General features: G+C 35.0%; 1 protein-coding gene and 1 pseudogene across 2 annotated transcripts in view; one reads left to right on the forward strand and one right to left on the reverse strand.

The window, feature by feature from the left end:
• CSMD3 (CUB and Sushi multiple domains 3) overlaps positions 1–18948 on the reverse strand; it is a 1160890-nt gene that overhangs the window by 969473 nt on the left and 172469 nt on the right. For both annotated transcript variants that reach the window (XM_081816413.1, XM_081816412.1), the window contains exon 3: positions 18822–18934. In XM_081816413.1, the coding sequence (XP_081672539.1) occupies positions 18822–18934 (113 nt within the window). The remainder of the gene's footprint in view (positions 1–18821; positions 18935–18948) is intronic.
• LOC102726574 (homeobox protein NANOG-like) lies at positions 3397–4339 on the forward strand (annotated as a pseudogene).

The raw sequence follows: 18948 nt of genomic DNA on the forward strand, positions 1-18948 counted from the left end.
AAAAAAAAAATTCTGTTAAATATTGCTATACATGCTATTCATTCAAAGTGGGTGTGTAGGCTTTTAAGACGGGGAATCTAAATTTCACCTATATCTTTTGGTTGATTTACAATTCCCAAAAGCCAAGATATATGAGTATAATAACAAGACTCTATATTAATCACCTATGTCCACATATGCATTGAATAATAGTATACCTTTCTGCAATACTTTCCTTTTTCCTATGTATGCTATGTTTGTTCTGATTGTAGAAATGTCATTTTATGTCTCTGTTGAATCTACTAACTAAAAAATTTGAGCTTGTTGGGGCACCTGGGTGGCTCAGTCATTAAGCGTCTGCCTTCGGCTCAGGTCATGGTCCCAGGGTCCTGGGATCGAGCCCCGCGTCGGGCTCCCTGCTCCGCAGGGAGCCTGTTTCTCCCTCTCCCACTCCTCCTGCTTGTGTTGTGTCTCTCTCTGTCAAATAAATAAATAAAATCTTTAAAAAAATAAAAAAATAAAAAAAAATAAAAGTGAAGAAGGTGACCAAAGAACATATAGACAACTTTGTGAGAAATTTTTATGAAAGGAGGACCAAAGAAATGGAGCAAAGCCTGAAGGTAAAGCAGCACCACGAGAAGTTTATGTGTTTGTTTTTGTTTATCTAAGAGGAGAACTAATACTATATCCCTTTATGGAAAATAATGAGACAGATTTATTAGAAAAAAGTTGGTGATACATGGCACAGCAGACAATTGCAGAAAAAAAGTCACAAAGTAAAACAAACCAACAAACAACGCTGACAAAAAACTCTACAAGTAGAGGGTTTGTCCTACCAAGGTTCCATCGTGTTCCTAATTTCACACATACATAGAGCCATATACCCCAAAGGTGGGAAACCCTGAACAGAGAATTATCCTCCTTTTCAATCTTTAAATTCTAACAAACTTTTGTTCCATGGCCTAAGTCAAAGGATTTTTCATTAACACATAATTAGTAAACAATGGAATTGGTTTACTCTAGCAATATAATTTACTTTTTTCTAATCATTCATTCCATTTACATTTATAAACATTTACATCATTACAATATTATTTTTTACATCAAGTAATTAAGATTTCTTAGTAAATATAAGTAATTTTACAATAAAGAGTATTCTAGCATTTCTCTGTAGTGATAAATATTTTATATTTCTACTCTAATGTTATTATGCAATCCTCCATAATAATTGAAGGATTGTTGATTTATTCATACTATGATTCCACACACTTCCCCAGAAATGCTTTGGAGAACTTTTGTTGATCCTAAGATTCATTCAAGTATCTAGTAAAATCACATCAATTTAGATTTGTATTTATTTTTCTTAATACAGTAGTGTTATAGCACATTTGCAAAGTGTATTTCAAACAATTTTTTGGTCAACTGGCAAAAAATGTGAAGAGAATAATAAAGACTATTTAAAAGACATGTTAACATGAAAAAATCAAAATAGATGTAAAGGATTCAAGTCATGTAAATCTTTAGGGTTTATTTAAAACTGCTGTTATCAATGTCTGTCATATATGTTTATATAGAATGAAGCATATGAGGTAGTACTGAGTTTCACACTCCAAGTTTTTAACTGGTCATGTACTATGATAAATTTCATTTATCAATTTCAGATGGACATTGAGTCTAAAATGACAATTTGGGGTGCCTGGCTGGCTCAGTCAAAAAAGAGCATGCAACTCTTGATCTCAGGGTCATGAGTTAGAGCCTCAGGTTGGATGTAGAGATTACTAAAAAAAAAAAAAATTAATTAGTTAATTTAAAAAAATTTTAGGGGTACTTAAGTGGCTCAGTCAATTAAACATAGGACTCCTGGTTTAGGCTCAGGTCATGATCTCGGGGTCCTGGGATTGAGCTGTGCCTCCACTCGGGCCTCAGCAGGGGGTCTCCTGGACATTCTCTTCCTCTCCCTCTCCCTCTGCCCTCCCTTCTCAAACTTGCTTGCTCTCTCTCAAATAAATAAATTTTTTGAACCAAAAAAAATACAAATTAATACAAATTTGAAGTAGACCTCCATGAAAAAATTTAATTTGTGTGATAAACATACCTCAGTATTTTTGTAATCAATTTCTGGTAAAATGACATACATGGTTTATTAGAAAAATATAAAATTTGAGTTACTAATATTGTTAGCATATTTTCTATTTTAAATAAAATTATATCAGTTTGACTCAAGAGAGCACAATGAAATAATACATGGTCATAATTAAATAATTTAAAAATAATTAAAATGTAATCCAACAGTCTTTCAGACTATTTCTTAAATTAAATTAATAATGTATGCAAAAATTCTCAACAAAGTACTAGCAAGTTGAATCCAACAGTACCACAGTCAAGTGGGATTTATTCCTGGGCTGCAAGTGTGGTTCAATATTCACAAATCAATCAATGTGATACACCGCACTAATGAAAGAAAGGATAAGAACCATATGACCCTCTCAGTAGATGCAGAAAGAGTTGGATTGCAAGATGCATTGACAAAGTACAGCATCCATTCTTGATAAAAGCCTTCAACAAAGTAGGGATAGAGAGAATGTAGCCCAACATCATAAAGGTCATATACAAAAGACCCACAGCCAACATAATCCTCAATGGGCGAAAATTGAGAGCTTTTCTTCTATGGTCAGAAACAAAATAGTGATGTCCACACTCACCATTGTTGTTTAACATAGTACTGGAGGTCCTAGCCTCAACAATCAGACAACCAAAAGAAATAAAAGGCATCCAAATTGGCAAGGAAAAAGTCAAACTTTATCTGTTCACAGATGATATGGTACTCTATGTAGAAAACCCAAAAGACTCCACCAAAAATGCTAGAACTGATACATGAATTCAGTAAAGTCACAGGATACAAAATCAACTTACAGATATCTGTTGCATTTCTATACAATAATGAAGCAGCAGAAAGAGAAATCAAGGAACTGATCTTATTTACAATTGCACTAAAAACCATAAGATACCTAGGAACAAACCTAACCAAAAAGGTGAAAGACTTGTACTCTGAAAACTATAGAAAACTCATGAAAGAAATTGAAGATGACACAAAGAAATGGAAAAACATTCTATGCTCATGGATTGGAAGAACAAATATTGTTAAAATGTCCATAGTACCCAAAGCAATCTACACAGTTAAAGCAACCCCTTTAAAAATACCACCTGCGTTCCAAAATCTTCACCTTTGGCTCCATTGGGCTGGTTGTCTCTTACTATTGCAGTGGTGACCAACTTCATCCTGTCTTTCTCAGACTCTTAACATCTGGAGGTCTTCCTACTCCTCTCAGCAATTCCACCTAGATCCATAAGCCTGGGCCTTTCTTACAGTCTCGCTCTTCACAGCCCCCACCCCCCATCTACCCTCAACTCACCAACATGAGTGCAGATCCAGCTCTGCCCCAATGCCCACCTGGCCCAAAGCACCCAGTTCTAGAGACTCTTCTCTAATGCCTGAGATTTATGGGCCTGAAGAAAATTATGCATCCCTGCAAATGTCATCTGCTGAGACACCCCACGCAGAGACCGTCTCTCCTCTTCCTTCCTCCATGGATCTGCTTGCTCAGGACAGACCCAACTCCTCCACCAGTCCCAGGGTAAAACTACCACCCATTTCTGGAGAGGAGAGAACAGTGAGGAAGGAAGATATGGCCCAGGGCAAGAAACAGAAGATCAGGACCCTGTTCTCTCAGACCCACCTCTATGTCCTCAATGATCAATTTCAGAGACAGAAATACTTCAGTCTCCAGCAGATGCAAGAACTTTCCAACATTCTGAACCTTAGCTATAAGCAGGTGAAGACCTGGTTCCAGAACCAGAGAATGAAATGTAAGAGGTGGCAGAAAAACCATTGGCCAAAGGAGAGCAAGAGTGTGACTCAGAACAGCACAGCAACCGCAGAATACCCAGGCTTCTATTCCTACCACCAGGGATACCTGAGGAACACTTCCAGAAACCTTCCAATATGGAGCAACCAGACCTGGAATAACCCAAACTGGAGCAACCAGACCTGGAGCCAGTCTTGGAGCAACCACTCCTGGAACGGCCAGTCTTGGAGCAACTATTCCTGAACCAGTCGGACCTGGTGCCCCCAAGCCTGGAACAATCAGCTCCAGAACTGTGGAGAGGAATCCCAGCAGCCCCAGATCCAGTTCCAGCAAAATTCCTTCAGCGATTTGGAGTCCATCTTAGAAACTTCTGGGGAAAGCCAAAATACAACAACCTGCTAAGTATTGTAGTACCCAGCAAATAATGGATTTGTTCCCAAATTACTCTGTGAACATACAGCCTGAAGATGTGTGATGATGAGTATATTATTTGATCTCAATTTGGGCAGTGGCTGTATTACTTCTCCTAGGCTTTGTCTTTTAGCGTCCCATATATCTCTGCCTCGATATTCTGTTTCCCTTTATTCTTATTGTGTTCATTGAGGGGGTACGATTGGAGTCAAAGAGGTTTCAGTAGCATTGGCTGCTATGGACAACATGATAAAAGGTGTTTCTGGCTACAGATAACTAGATACAATCCTAATGTGGATATCTTTAGACTCTAGAATCTAACCTCAAGAATAGGAAGTGAAGATACAAAGACGTGTGATGAAGGATAATTTGTATTTTCCGAGAGTGTGAGGCTTTTCTTGTTAATAACCTCAATTGTTAATGGTGGAGGGTTAAGCTATAATGTGCTTCATTGATTTCCTCTGTCCCTTGTGATGTTTTACTAGAACTGTTAATTTGTTCATTATTCTAGTATTTGTAGAAAGATGTTTTGTATTTTAATGTATCATGATAATAGTACAAGTTTGGCTGATTGGTAGTTTATAGGTTTAAGTACAATTAAATAAAATACCCACTTTACCCTTAAAAAAAATAAAAAATAAAAATAAATAAAAATACCACCTGCATTTTTCACAGTGCTAGAACACACAATCCTAAAATTTGTATGGAACCACAAAAGACTTCTGAATAGCCACAGCAATTTCTTTCAAGAAAAAGAAAAGCAAACTAGGAGACATCACAATTCTGGACTTCAAGCTATATTACCAAGCTTTGGTCATAAGGACAGTATGGTAGGGGCACAAAAACAGAGACATAGATCAATGACACAGAATAGAAAACCCAGAAATGAACCACAACCATATGGTCCAACTCATCTTCAACAAAGCAGGAAAAAATATCCAATGAAAAAAAAATAGTCTCTTCAACAAATGGTGCTTGGAAAACTGGACAGCAACATGCAGAAGAATGAAACTGGACCATTTTCTTATGTCATACACAAAACTATATTCAAAATGGATGAAAGAACCTAAATGTGAGACAGGAAACAATCAAAACCCTAGAGCACATAGGCAGCAACCTCTTTGACATTAGCCATAGAAACTTCTTACTAGACACGTCTCCTGAGGCAAGGGAAACAAAAGCAAAAATGAACTAGTGGGACTTCATCATGATAAACAACATAGGAAACAATAGGTGTTGGTGAGGATGCAGAGAAAGGAGAACCCATTTACACTGTTGGTGGGAATACAAACTGGTGCAGCCACTCTGGAAAACAGAATGGAAATTCCTCAAAAAGTTAAAAATAGAACTACCTTAAGATCCAGCAATTGCACTACTAGGTTATTTACCCAAAGGATACAAAAATACTGATTTGAAGGGACACAGGCACCCCAATGTTTATAGCAGCATTATCAACAATAGCCAAATTATGGGAAGTGCCCAAGTGTCCATTTAGACTGATGAATAGAGAAAGAAGCAGTGAGAGAGAGAGAGAGATAATGGAATATTACTCAGCCATCAAAAAGAATGATATCTTACCTTTTGCAAAGGCATGGATGGAGCTAGAGTATATTATGTTAAGCGAAATAAGTCAAAGAAAGACAAACACCAGATTATTTTACTCATATGTGGAATTTAAGGCACAAAACAGATGAACATGGGGGAAAAAAGAGAGAGAGAGGCAAACCATGAAACAGACTCTTAGCTATAGAGAACAAACTAAGGGTTGCTGAAGAGGAGGCAGGCAGGGGGATGGTCTACATGGGTGAGGGGTATTAAGGAGGGCCCTTGTGATGAGCACTGGGTGTTATATGTAAGTGACAAATCACTAAATTCTACTCCTAAAACTAATATTACACTATATGTTAATTAATTAGAATTTAAATAAAACCTTGAAACAAACAAATAAATACACGTGAAGAAGCAAAAAATTAATAATGTGGAGCCTTTGAAACTACACACAGATAAATCTGCTTTAAAATTACAGAAATATAAAGAAACAAAATTTCCAGAAATTAATGAAATGGGAATTCTTATTTACATTATAAGAAGGCTGTGTACTATCCAATATAAATCAAAATATACCATCTATGTTTTCATATGTCAAATTTTTCTCTAACTCATAATGAAAAGAAATTCATATAGATAAATTCTCTCTTCTTACATTAAAAAACTCGTATTTGAAAGATTTCATTTGATAAATTTCTCATCTGAACACATTTCATTTTTAATTGCCTTGACTTTATTTCCTATTTCTTCTTCATGGCTACTAAGTTCAAGAAAATCATTTTGCGGGGCGCCTGGGTGGCTCAGTCATTGAGCGTCTGCCTTCGGCTCAGGTCATGATCCCAGGGTCCTGGGATTGAACCCCGCATCGGGCTCCCTGCTCAGCGGGAAGCCTGCTTCTCCCTCTCCCACTCCCCCTGCTTGTGTTCCCTCTCTCGCTGTGTCTCTCTCTGTCAAATAAATAAATAAAATCTTTAAAAAAAAAAAAGAAAATCATTTTGCTATTTTTCTCTACCCACGAGCCAAAATTATTTCTAAGCATAAGATTAGTGTTAATGATAAATTTATGTTAGTCTTTTATTTACATGCTGTCAACATTTTTACCTTTTTTGCAAATTTTTAATTCATAATTTTTACAAATTTTATGTCAGAGACAATAGTTTTTTTATATATACTGTATATAAAACATATATATATACATATATATTTGTCCCATAGGTTGTGAATTTTAAATCCTCATTTTTGTTTGCCTTTTAATATAAGGATGACTTTTAAAAATTCAGCAGCTTTCACATTTTATTTAGTGTAATCTATCAATCTTTTCCTTAGTGACATATTTTCCTTTTGGCTTTTGTAGTTAGAAAACTTTCCTGTCCCATGAGCTGACAATATTCTGCTGTATTTCTTCATGGACTTTACATTTTCATTTTTAAAATTTAATTACAGTCATCTGAAATTTATGTTGTAGTACCTGTGTTAGGAAATCAACTCAATTCATCATATAAACTCCTACTACTCTGATATAAAACAAGCAAACAAAAGTACAAAAAGACAAATGAGAGACCGATTTTACAAATAAATGTAGGTGGAGAAACCCTAATGAAATTATGATGGAATAGGTATATCTTACAGTATGGAAAGATAGTTCAACAAACACTCCTAAATATAAAAGATGGGAAAGAAGAAAAGAAATAGCACTCATTATGTTCGGATGATATTTACAAAATTATCCAAAAGTATACATAGAATATTAACTAAAAGCTTATTAAATGCTTTTTAAAATAATACTAAAAATGAGGAATACAAATTTTGAAGTTTTTAGATAGAATCTACCCTTTTGAAGGATCTTTATAAAATGATTCTTTTTTAAAAAAAGATTTTATTTATTTATTTGAGAGAGAGCACAAGCAAGGGTGGGGCAGAGGGAGAGGGAGCGAAACAGACTCCCCACTGAGCACAGAGCCTGACGTAGGGCTCGATCCCAGGACTCTGGGATCATGATCTGAGCCAAAGGCAGACACTTAACTGACTGAGCCACTCAGGTGCCCTATAAAATGATTCTTAAAAGTATCTTTTATTTGGCATTTGAAAAGGTGATTGAAATTTATCTAAAATTTATGGAATCCAGATACCGCAGTGGTAGAACACTATACACATGTCCTAGGAAACAATCTTCCTTATGCCTCTCAAGTTTTCCAATATCTCATAAGCAGGTTTACCAGCCCTCTTTTCATTGTCCTGTGAGAATTGAGGCTTTGAGAACCTGAACAATTGCTGATAATCTGGGTATTTGTGTCACTCTATGTAAGTCTTTGTCCCTGACTCAGTAGTTTTGAGTCTTCTGCCAGCATCCATTAAACTGTGCCAGGCTAATTTGTTAACTTTTGAGTTGGGCAAAATCTCAGAACCTTCACAGTTCTTGACAATATGTAGATATTGAACTATAAAGTTTTACAGATGGGTCAGTAGTTTCTGTTACTCCTTCATCACTCAAAGAAAATAATTATATTTATCAAAATGACCAAAACAACAACAATTATATTTATTAAAATGACCAAAACAAAACACACAGTTTCGCACATATTGCTACCTTTGTTTCCAGGCATCATCTTTTCTAGCCACCATATCTGTACAAAGATGTTTTTCATTGCTCCAGGGTCCTTATAATAATCCATAAAGTTCTTTTGAAATTTTGTTTAAGCACTTGCTTGAAGGATTGTATTGATAAAATGAGTATTATTTAATTAGATTTTGCACAAGACTTTTCATTCTTCCATTGTGCTCTCTCTTCAAGTCAATGGGAATGACTGCCTCATCATGCTCCATTTCTGTTTCTAGCACTGACCTGTTAGCTCAGAGGGGCAACTCCTGAGAGGATTCCTTCTCTTTTGACCCGTGGCACTGGAAGAGCACTGTGCATGTGTGTGCACGTGTAAAAAGTGTCATCTCTTCCTTTGGTTCAAATTGAAAATAGATTATTGCCCATTAGCACTTTGATTCTAGGGAAACTTAGATTAGGGTGCTACTGCATAATTATTGAGCCCAGATAACACTTGGATAATTGTCACTTCTATTTTCTTATTTGAACAACTTTCTAAGAAAGGCAAAACAAATACCTGGATACAGTATTCCTTTTGAGAAGATGGAAATTCAAAGAGTTTATATGTCATCACCAAGCATTATAATATAAACGGACATATAGATATATGACAAATCTATGATGTTGACTATATATTAATATTATGGATTCACTATTTAATATATCAATATTATGCATTTAACATATAATATGCAATATTATATATTGACATAATATTGACAGAGCTAACATTTACTGAATCTTTACATATTAGACACTGCTTCATGAATGTTACATCATTAACTCCCTGGATCTCCAAAACACCTTGTAGGATCAGTATTATATTAATCATTTTACATTATGAAGAACTGAGCCTCACAGCATCTGAGTGATAAAATCAACATTAAATATTAGGTCTTGTAACACCATGTTCAACGCTTTAAAAGTTTATCTATTACCCTTTATTTCTCACTAAGAAGAAAGACATGCTATGTTAAAAAATACATCCACGTTAAAAAATACCTTCATATTAAAATGTGATCTTCTGAAAAATAAGAATCTGAAACACATCATAAGATTATATTTAAATTGTATCTACCCTATACAATAGAATATAAAGACGTACTATTTACTAACTTAAAAGAAATTAATTTACCAATGTAAGGAGAAAAAATGTGAAGAATACATTAATTTTATCTCTTTTTGGGAAAAGAATGGATCCACTTAGGTTGATTAATTATAAAATGCATCTTCAAACTTTCTGTTTTTTCCCCTCCTTGTATTTTCTATCTTATGTTTAGCTATCACTTAAATGAGTCACTCACCAGAATATACTACGCAGAATTTTAAGATGGACTCCAAGAGCCACCTTTTCACCATGAATGCAGGTGGAACCTCTGGATATGATGAGAAAGTTGCCCTCTTCATTAGATTACATTATTTGGCATTGGTGGTGGGACAGTCACTCCTGTAATTATGTTATGTTATACAGGAATCTTTACTAGTCAACTGGAGAGGGAGGTAAAGTCAGACAGATGTATTCCAGCTAAGCTGGAAGAAAGCCACGTCGTGAATGCCTTTTGTGGGAGGAATGGTAAGGAACCACAGGCAGCCTATAAAAACTGAGCCAAGTCCCTGGTCAATCCCCGGCAAGAAAATATGGATCTCAATCAAATCACTATAAGGAAATAAATTCTACCAGCAACCAGTAAGCTTAGAATAGGAACCTGGTCTTAGGTGGAGCCACCTAAGACCACCTAAGTGTTAGCCAATACCTTGACTGTAGCCTTGTGACATCTGAGCTAAAAACCGAGCCAGACGTCTGACCTATAGAACTCTGAGATTATAATTTGTGATGTACAGGTCTGCGAAATGGTGGCAATATTTATTACACAACATAAATATAAAACCAATATAGATGAGGATGATCATTTTGTGGACAGAATTCCTTTAAATATCCCTATAAGAAACAAATGTTATGACACATCGGCATGGAAAGACACGACGAAATACTGCATGAAGCATAACCAGTGAAGACTAGTGAACAGAAGAGCAACTGTCAGAGATCTGCTTGTAAGATAAGAAATATAGTCTCCAATTGAAAGCAGGGTGAAAGAACCAAAAGTATCAATAAGTGCCTTCAAAGATGACAGACAACCAAATTATGGTACTTTCAAATGAATATGAGGAAAACTATTTAGAAGATGCGATTGTTTTAACTACAAATTGAAAATATTATCATTAATGTAATAATTAGATAAAAAGAACAATAACTAAAGAACATTTAAGTACCTGAATAATACTAAAAAGCCCCACAAACCATGCCTTGAAGTCAATTCACATTTCATCATATGAGGAAACATCAACATGTTGTTCCAAGAATATTATTAATTGATATTGTTTCAGATTAGCTTCCTGCATTCCTTTTGTTTTTTTATTATCTATTTCCCATTTACTTCCTGTTATGACTTTGCTTCACCTGTGACCAAATAAAAAACTTTTTGTGTCTTTTTGTGTCTCCCTTTCTCACGGGGGAATTCCATTAATTAAGGTTTTGATAACAGCTTCCCACATTCATTAGCGTTAGAAGTTGACTTTTTAAAAATATGATTAAAAGGTATACAAAATTTAAAGAATATTCTAGACAAGATAGCATACTGTATAGATAGAAAAATTATAATTTTATTGGAATATTGAATGCATTTTGTAAACTATGTTTTCTTATGTGGTATGGGAAAAATGACCAAAAATCCATCTTTAAACTGAGAGTTGTGTAATAAGTACCAAAAATAGGATTTTATAACAATTATTTCTCTATATGGAAATATAATTTTATCTTATACAGTAGGCATATTCATTGACTCAAAATGATTGATGCTATGTATTATTCCTGTTAAAATATTTGCATTTTATTTTATCTATGTTTATTTTTTTATGATATTAAATTATAACTGTTAAAGAGATTAACTATTTTTTAAGGAAAAAGTCATTTCAGATTTAATTTTCTGTGGTATGCGATCATTCTTATAGTCAAATAATAAACATTAATTTATATTTTTCTAACTTACTACATTTTAGTAGGGGGAATCAAGATAAATTCACAAAGTAATTTCTTAACCAAGCTTATAGTATATTTTCTTGTAAGCTATTACTTATAACAAATTATCACAGTGTATGGTCTTTGAATGTATAAAACACAAAAAAATCTTTGACTTATAACTGGAATCTTAAATTATCACAGTCTTAAACTTCATTCTAACACACATATCAAAATGATAAATTATAGCAGTTGGCAGAAACAACACATTTAGCAACATATATAAAAGAAGGAAATTCAATGTGAAATGAGATTACATAATAAGTTTAATAATCCTATTTCTGGGGAATAAAACACAATCTTCAACATTATCTTATCTTTTCCACATGAATCAAAAAGATTAAATAGGTCATATATCACTGGTTTTAGCAATTTTTCATTTTCATCTTGATTTTCTTGTTATGCTATATGAGCAATTTTGTATTTTTAAAAATGCTTCATAAACTACTTCAAGTAAGTAAAGATTTTAAAGCAAAGAACATATGCATAAAAGGAAAATAATTTTAAATATCATTTATGGCTTTTCTCAAATAAAAAGCCCCAAATTTCACTACACCTTACTTATTTAAGGTAAATATCAATGAATATCACAAGTTCTAAGTAGTTAAACGTAGCCTACATCTGCCTTTTAAGACATTGACTGCCATTTTAATTCTTGGAAAGTGGGAGATATATTAACTCTTTCCTTAATACTGGGGCACCTGGGTGGCTCAGTCGTTGGCCATCTGCCTTCGGCTCTGGTCATGATCCCAGCATCCTGGGATTGAGCCCCCGCATCGGGCTCCCTGCTCAGCAGGAAGCTTGCTTCTCCCTCTGCCACTCTCCCTGCTTGTGTTTCCTCTCTCACTGTCTGTCTTGCTGTCTCTCTCTGTCAAAATAAATAAATAAAATCTTTAAAAAAATTCTTCATTACTGATGAAATTATTAGATATCTATATATCAGTTGAGTTTAACAAGCATGTATTAAGTGCTTTCCATGTTTCAGGAGACATGTTTGTAAAACAAGTAAAGTAGATACCATACCCTTAAGCTACTCATAGCCTATGTGAGCAAAAACATCCAAAACGGTAAGAGACAGTATTGTGACAAGGCATGTACATATCTAAGCATGTAGAAAAAGATCATTGAGCATTTTGGGCTCAACCTTGGATTCTATAAATGAGTTTCTATAAATGATTAAGTCCTGCATAAAGCCTGAAAGAATAAGAAATGAATAGGCCAAAGACGTGTGTACAGGGTGTTCAGGGAAGAAGAGATAGAGATGTATTTCTATACCTAAGTAGGCTGACTCTATGAAACCTGAAAGGCAAAAGGTTTGAATTTGAGCAAGAGGAAAAATTGTCTTTACATGTATGACATCTGTTTTTTTAAATGTAATATCTTTCATTTATTCTTAAAAGTATTTAAGGTAATGATCCATTAACTTCTTTTATGAACCTAACTTACCTTTATTGGTAGCAAACTGTTTAATATATTTAATTTTATTACATAAATTTCTCTTGCTACAATTCAACTGTCTTGCCAGAACCATAATTAACTTGATCTTAAATTGTAAGCTCTTCATTAAATTTCATGGTACTGCAGTTTAAATTTTTAAAGTTTAGGAATTGAAAATAACCCCTAAAATTAAAAATCACTAAAGTCATTTGATGTTCCCAAGGATTAACTTCTATTTTTTTTAATTTTTTTTAAGACTTTATTTATTTATTTGACAAAGAGAGACAGTGAGAGAGGGAACACAAGCAGGGGGAGTGGGAGAGAGAGAAGCGGGCTTCCTGCTGAGCATTACCCAGGACCCTGGGATCATGACCCGAGCCAAAGGCAGATGCTTAAAGACTGAGCCACCCAGGCACCCCTCAAGGACAAACTTTTAATTGTGACAGATAGCTAAATAGAATAGTAAGTAGTACAAATATTCATTTGTATGTCAAGTAGTTAAAAAGAACAAAGAAATATAGGTCACCCATAATAAATGTAAGAATACATTTCAGCTTTTATGTTTCATATTGTTTTAATATACATTATCAGTAATTTTTATTTTTATAATACTCTTTTGTACTAAACTCTATGTGATCCTACCCATTTAACTATAAATGGAATTATAGTTTATAGTTAGATATAAAATAGGTCTCCAAAATGTATATGGTTTACATTTGCAGGGAATTTATACATATTTTATGTTAATGTAATTTTTTGTTAAATTCTTGCTTATTAAATTTTTTTCATATAATTTTCTAGGGTGGGAAAATCCATGTAAAATGTTTAGCACTGTGATTGGCACAAAGAGATCACTCAGTGAATAAAGTGTTATTAGCCAAATTTCTGTATCTGAATTAAAAGATAAAAATGATTTAACAGTATATTTTCTAAAGGTGAAAACTTTTAACCCTTTTACCTATAAAAAATGATTATGCATCTTTGAAGTAAAATGTAAAAGAACTCTGTTATACGAAACAACTTTTAGCAGAAACTGGAATATATTTTGAATTCTGTTTGGCAGATTTAGAAAAGACCTAAGAGTATTTCTCACTATGAGCTCCATAGAACACAGATCTTACCAGGTTTATCCTGATCGAATTTTGAAAAATGGTTATATTACTATTCAACCTAGTATATGTTAGTGTTTCTCAAATTTACTGTTTCATAGAACAGTATTTTAGTTATTTGTTTTTATTAACATAAAAAATGAAACTAAAGTACTGTTAAAAAAAAAAAAAACCTTGGGAAATAGTGACAAGATATTGAGGTGTATGGTAGACGGTAATGAGAAAAGATAAAGATAAATGCAGCTAGATATTAGTGGGAAAATTTTCCACAGAAATTTAACAACTCACAGCTTTGACTTCAAGGAGTTTAAAAGAAAAGTGTTTCCAGTAAATGAATAAGAGCTCTTAACCTCAGTCAAAATTTGTGAAACACACCCTCCAGAGTTTTAAAGTAAATGGGCTGAAGTAGGGCAATAGAAGTTTGTAAGAACGGAGTTCTGTGAAGATCAGAGACTGACTTACATTTATCAATTATATATTCTTTATTGGATTTACAATTGGAATTGCAATGCATATTCTAGGAATTCATTCCATGTCTGATTCAGGATATGTAACTGGGGCCAAGAATTTTATATTTTACATTTTAACAAATTCTCCAGATGATTCTGATGCATGCGGTCCAGTGTTGGCAGATTGAGAAACACAGATAGATACACAAATATTACTAATACAGAGGGTTCTCATAAATTCTAATACACAAGGACAAGGTCTTAGGATACTTTGAAAGATTAAGATGAAAGGTACAGCAAAGGGGATATAGTCAGTGGTATTGTAATAGGGTTGTATGGTGACAGATGGTAGCTACACTTGTGATGAGCATAGCATAACCTATAGATTTTTTGGATCACTATGTTGTACACCTAAAACTAACGTAACAGTGTGTGTCAATTATACTTCAAACAAAAGATGACTAGGAAATGATTATATAGAGGAAAATGTAATGAAAATTAATGAGATTCAGACATTAGGATCATCTGAAAAAAAACAAAACGTGCAGGTATAAATTTAGAGGAAATGTCCAAATTAGTAGATTAATTTCATTGTAGTAGGAGTAGGGTCCAGAGTTGTAATTTGAGGTAATTATGGAATGATAACTTGGATCCGAAATGTAGGGATGTGGAAAATGAGCTTTGAAATTTCAAACTAAGGGCGCCTGGGTGGCTCAGTTGGTTAAGCGACTGCCTTCGGCTCAGGTCATGGTCCTGGAGTCCCAGGATCGAGTCCCACATCGGGCTCCCTGCTCAGCAGGGAGTCTGCTTCTCCCTCTGACCCTCCTCCCTCTCATGCTCTCTGTCTCTCATTCTCTCTCTCGCAAATAAATAAAATCTTAAAAAAAAAAAAAGAAAGAAATTTCAAACTAAGTTTTCTGGACTTCACAATACGATAGTCCCGCCTTATCCGCAGTTTCGCTTTCCTCCACTTCAGTTACCCAGAATCAACTGTAGTCCGAGAGCAGATCATCCTCCTTCTGACGAATCATCAGAAGGTCAATTGTAGCCTAACTCTACATCAGAGTGCCTACGTCATTCACCTCACTTCATCTCATCACGTAGGCATTTTATCATCTCACATCGTCACAAGAAGGGTGAGTACAGAATATTTTGATAGAGACCATGTTCACAAAGTTTCATTACAGTATATTATTATGATTATTCATTTTATTATTGTTGTTAATGTCTTATTATGCCTAATATTTTAAAAATTTATTTACTTTTTTAAAGATTTTATTGATTTATTTGCGAGAGGGTGAGAGAGAGAGAGCAAGCGTGCACGAGCGGGGGGAGGGGCAGAAGGAGAGGGAGAAGCAGACTCCCCACTGAATAGGAGCCCAATGTGGGGCTCGATCCGGAACTCCGGGATCATGACGTGAACCAAAGGCAGATGCTTAACTGGCTGAGCCGTCCAGGCACCCCAGATTTATTTACTTTTTTTTTTTTTTTTAGAGAGAGTGTGTGAGACAGGCAAGGGGCAGAGGGGGAGGGAGAGAGAGAATCCTCAAGTAGATTCCCCACTGAGCGCAGAGCCCAGTGGAGGTCAGGATTGGTCTCACAACCCGAGATCATTACCTGAGCTGAAATCAAGAGTGGGACACTTAATCGACTGTGCCACCCAGATGCCCCACTATGCCTAATTTATAAACAAAACTTTATCATAAGTATGTATGTATAAGAGAGAATATAGTATATAGAGAGTTAGGAACTATCCACGATTTCAGGCATCCACTGAAGGGCTTGTAACATATACCTTGTGATTAAGAGGGGACTACTATACACCAGCTGGTCTTGACAGACTCATTGGCCATGGTTAAATAAATACTTGCAGCTGCTCCCTCTGTAAAATGTTACATAGTGTCCCATGGTATGGTAGGACAAATGAAACCCATTCCCACTCTCCCCAACCCCCCAACCAAATATCTCTGGAATCAGTGAATATGTCATGGGACAAGGCAAAAAGAACCTTGCAAATGTAATTAAGTGTAAGGAATTTTACACAGGGAGATCAGACTTGATTACCCAGGTGGGTCCAATTTAATCACACAGGCCCTTAAAACAAGAACTTTATCTACTTGAAGTCAGAGATTGTGGGGGGAAGAAGGTAGTAGAGGGATGCTTCAGAAGGGGAAGTCAGAGAGATTCTGAGTATGAGAAGGATGCAGTGCACCCCTTGCTGGCTCTCAGATGTAGGGCCCAAGTACAAGGAAGATAGAGGCCTTTGGGAGCTGTGGGCACTAGTATCTTCCCAGAGCCTTCTGATAAGAGACCAACCAGCTGACATTTTTATTTCAGCCCTGCGAGACCTTGAACAGAAAAACTAGCGGAGACCACCAGGATTTCTCAGTTCCACAACTGTGAGTTAATATATTTTTGTTTTAAGATGCTAAATTTGTGTTCATTTGTTAGAATAGCAATAGAAAACTAACACAGGGTAGAAGGTACCATCACAAATCAATGCTTGAAGATGTTCTTTAACATGAATACCAATCACTCAATACTATATAGATACCTAATACCTTATATTTTAAGTCAGGACCTCCCAAACATATATTTAAATGTCATGAAGATCTACGAATCCATTTTTACAGAAGCAGGAAAGACAGAAATTTAATGTTGTATATACGTAGAAAACATGGAGAGCTTTGAAAATATTTTTGAGTATTTTTCATGAAACTTGACAGTCGAGTCAGAAAACATGGTAACATCCTAACTCATCTTCCAAGTTACTACATTTTCAGTGTACTTAGTACTTACTGAAAGAATAGACTAACCTAAAATATATTTATACTTGGATGAACAGAGTACAGGTTTTCTATTAAGGAGCCTTTAATAGAAAATTATTGTATTACTAACTCCTTCAATATTGCCAAAATTACACTTAAAATTAAACCTTTGTGTTTGTAGTGTTTTGAACTATGAATTAAGTTGCCAAGATAAAAATACTTGACTATTGTGAAAGCACCTTAGAAAAATAATGATTTCTACTAGCACAATGGAGGAAAAAGTCTTAGAATGCAGCCTCCCCTGCTACACAAAAGATAGTTCAGAAATGTATTGGGTAGAAAATAGTGTTAAAACTGCAATGATGTTTCATTGTTTAGGATATAAAAAAAGAGAAAATATTTTTACTCAATTGTTTGTTAAGGGATATTTTTTCTAGTGAGAAAGATAGCACTAAGATGAAATGTTTGATTTAAAACTTTCCCCACATGCAAACTATTAACCTTTATACTAAAGCAATTCTACTTTATATATGGTCTCCAGTGTGCTCTTTAAACATATCATATTTTGAATTATTATGTGCTTTAGAAAGTAACCACCCCTGCTACTGTATCTGTATCTGTATTTGTGTATCTCTTAGGATGATTTTAGATCTGGGTGATGCATTCTGGTAAGATGGTCCTGGGGAGGTGAGTTGAAATCTGATATGCTATTCCTATAGGTAGGAAGGGGCTCTTCCCTAAAGGAGGTGCAACTTCATTGTCAAATCCCATAAAAAAAAATTACAAGTCCATGACCTCCGTCTGAAACCTTCAGGAATAGAGTATTTTTATCATCAGAATTTATAAATAAAAAAGGAACACATGCAGATTCTGTACATTTTTAACACCATCAGCAGAGCCTGTGGTACACCAAATTATCAAACAATATTTGCATAATGAAACATGAGTACCCACACTATGTGGGATAAATAAAGGTTATTAGTGGCCTCCAATTAGTTCAGGTCAGGCTTTGATGCCAAATTAGTTTGTTCCACCTTCTAGATAAAAGCTTTAGTTTCAAGAGCTTCTTAGTTTTCTTTTCTGTGGTATTAGGAATTATGGATTTGTGGGACTGGAAAGCCTGGTTTAGAATGAAATATGCAAACTCTTGTCTCTTAATAGACCTTTTGTCTTGACTAACTTGTGGAGAAGACAGCTTACCAGGTTATTTTCTAGCAGAGCAAACAGGGTGGAATCTGCGATGCCTGAATCTTGAATCAGACCTTATTTCCTGTTACTTTCATTTTGTTCGCTTTTGTTAATGTCTAACCCCTTAATGGTTTCATGGTCTCATCTCCTAAGAAGATTTAAGGGAAAGATTTTCCTCTGTTCAGGTACCGCAATGAAACATGAAAGCCTACTCATTCTAGCATTTTATTATATATTAATGATTATTAAGACGGTGACTCTCAGGACAGGATTTGAGATAACAGGATAAACTGTATCTTCCTTCCTGGTGATTCTTCTTCCATTTCCATCCTAGAGAATTTTGGTTTGACTCTATTAGACTGGGCGGTGGTCCTTTTATATTGCCATCACTTACCTTCATAATATACTTTAAACCCATGAGCGCTAACTGCAAAATCACTGGTCAAACGTAGTGAGAACACAGATTTGGTACTCGTCACTGGTGGTGGCAGATGGAATCCTGTTAACCTAAAAACATAAAT

The sequence above is a fragment of the Leptonychotes weddellii genome, chromosome 4, assembly GCF_054177405.1.
Source record: "Leptonychotes weddellii isolate Sample4059 chromosome 4, ASM5417740v2, whole genome shotgun sequence".
Classification (NCBI taxonomy): Eukaryota; Metazoa; Chordata; class Mammalia; order Carnivora; family Phocidae; genus Leptonychotes; species Leptonychotes weddellii.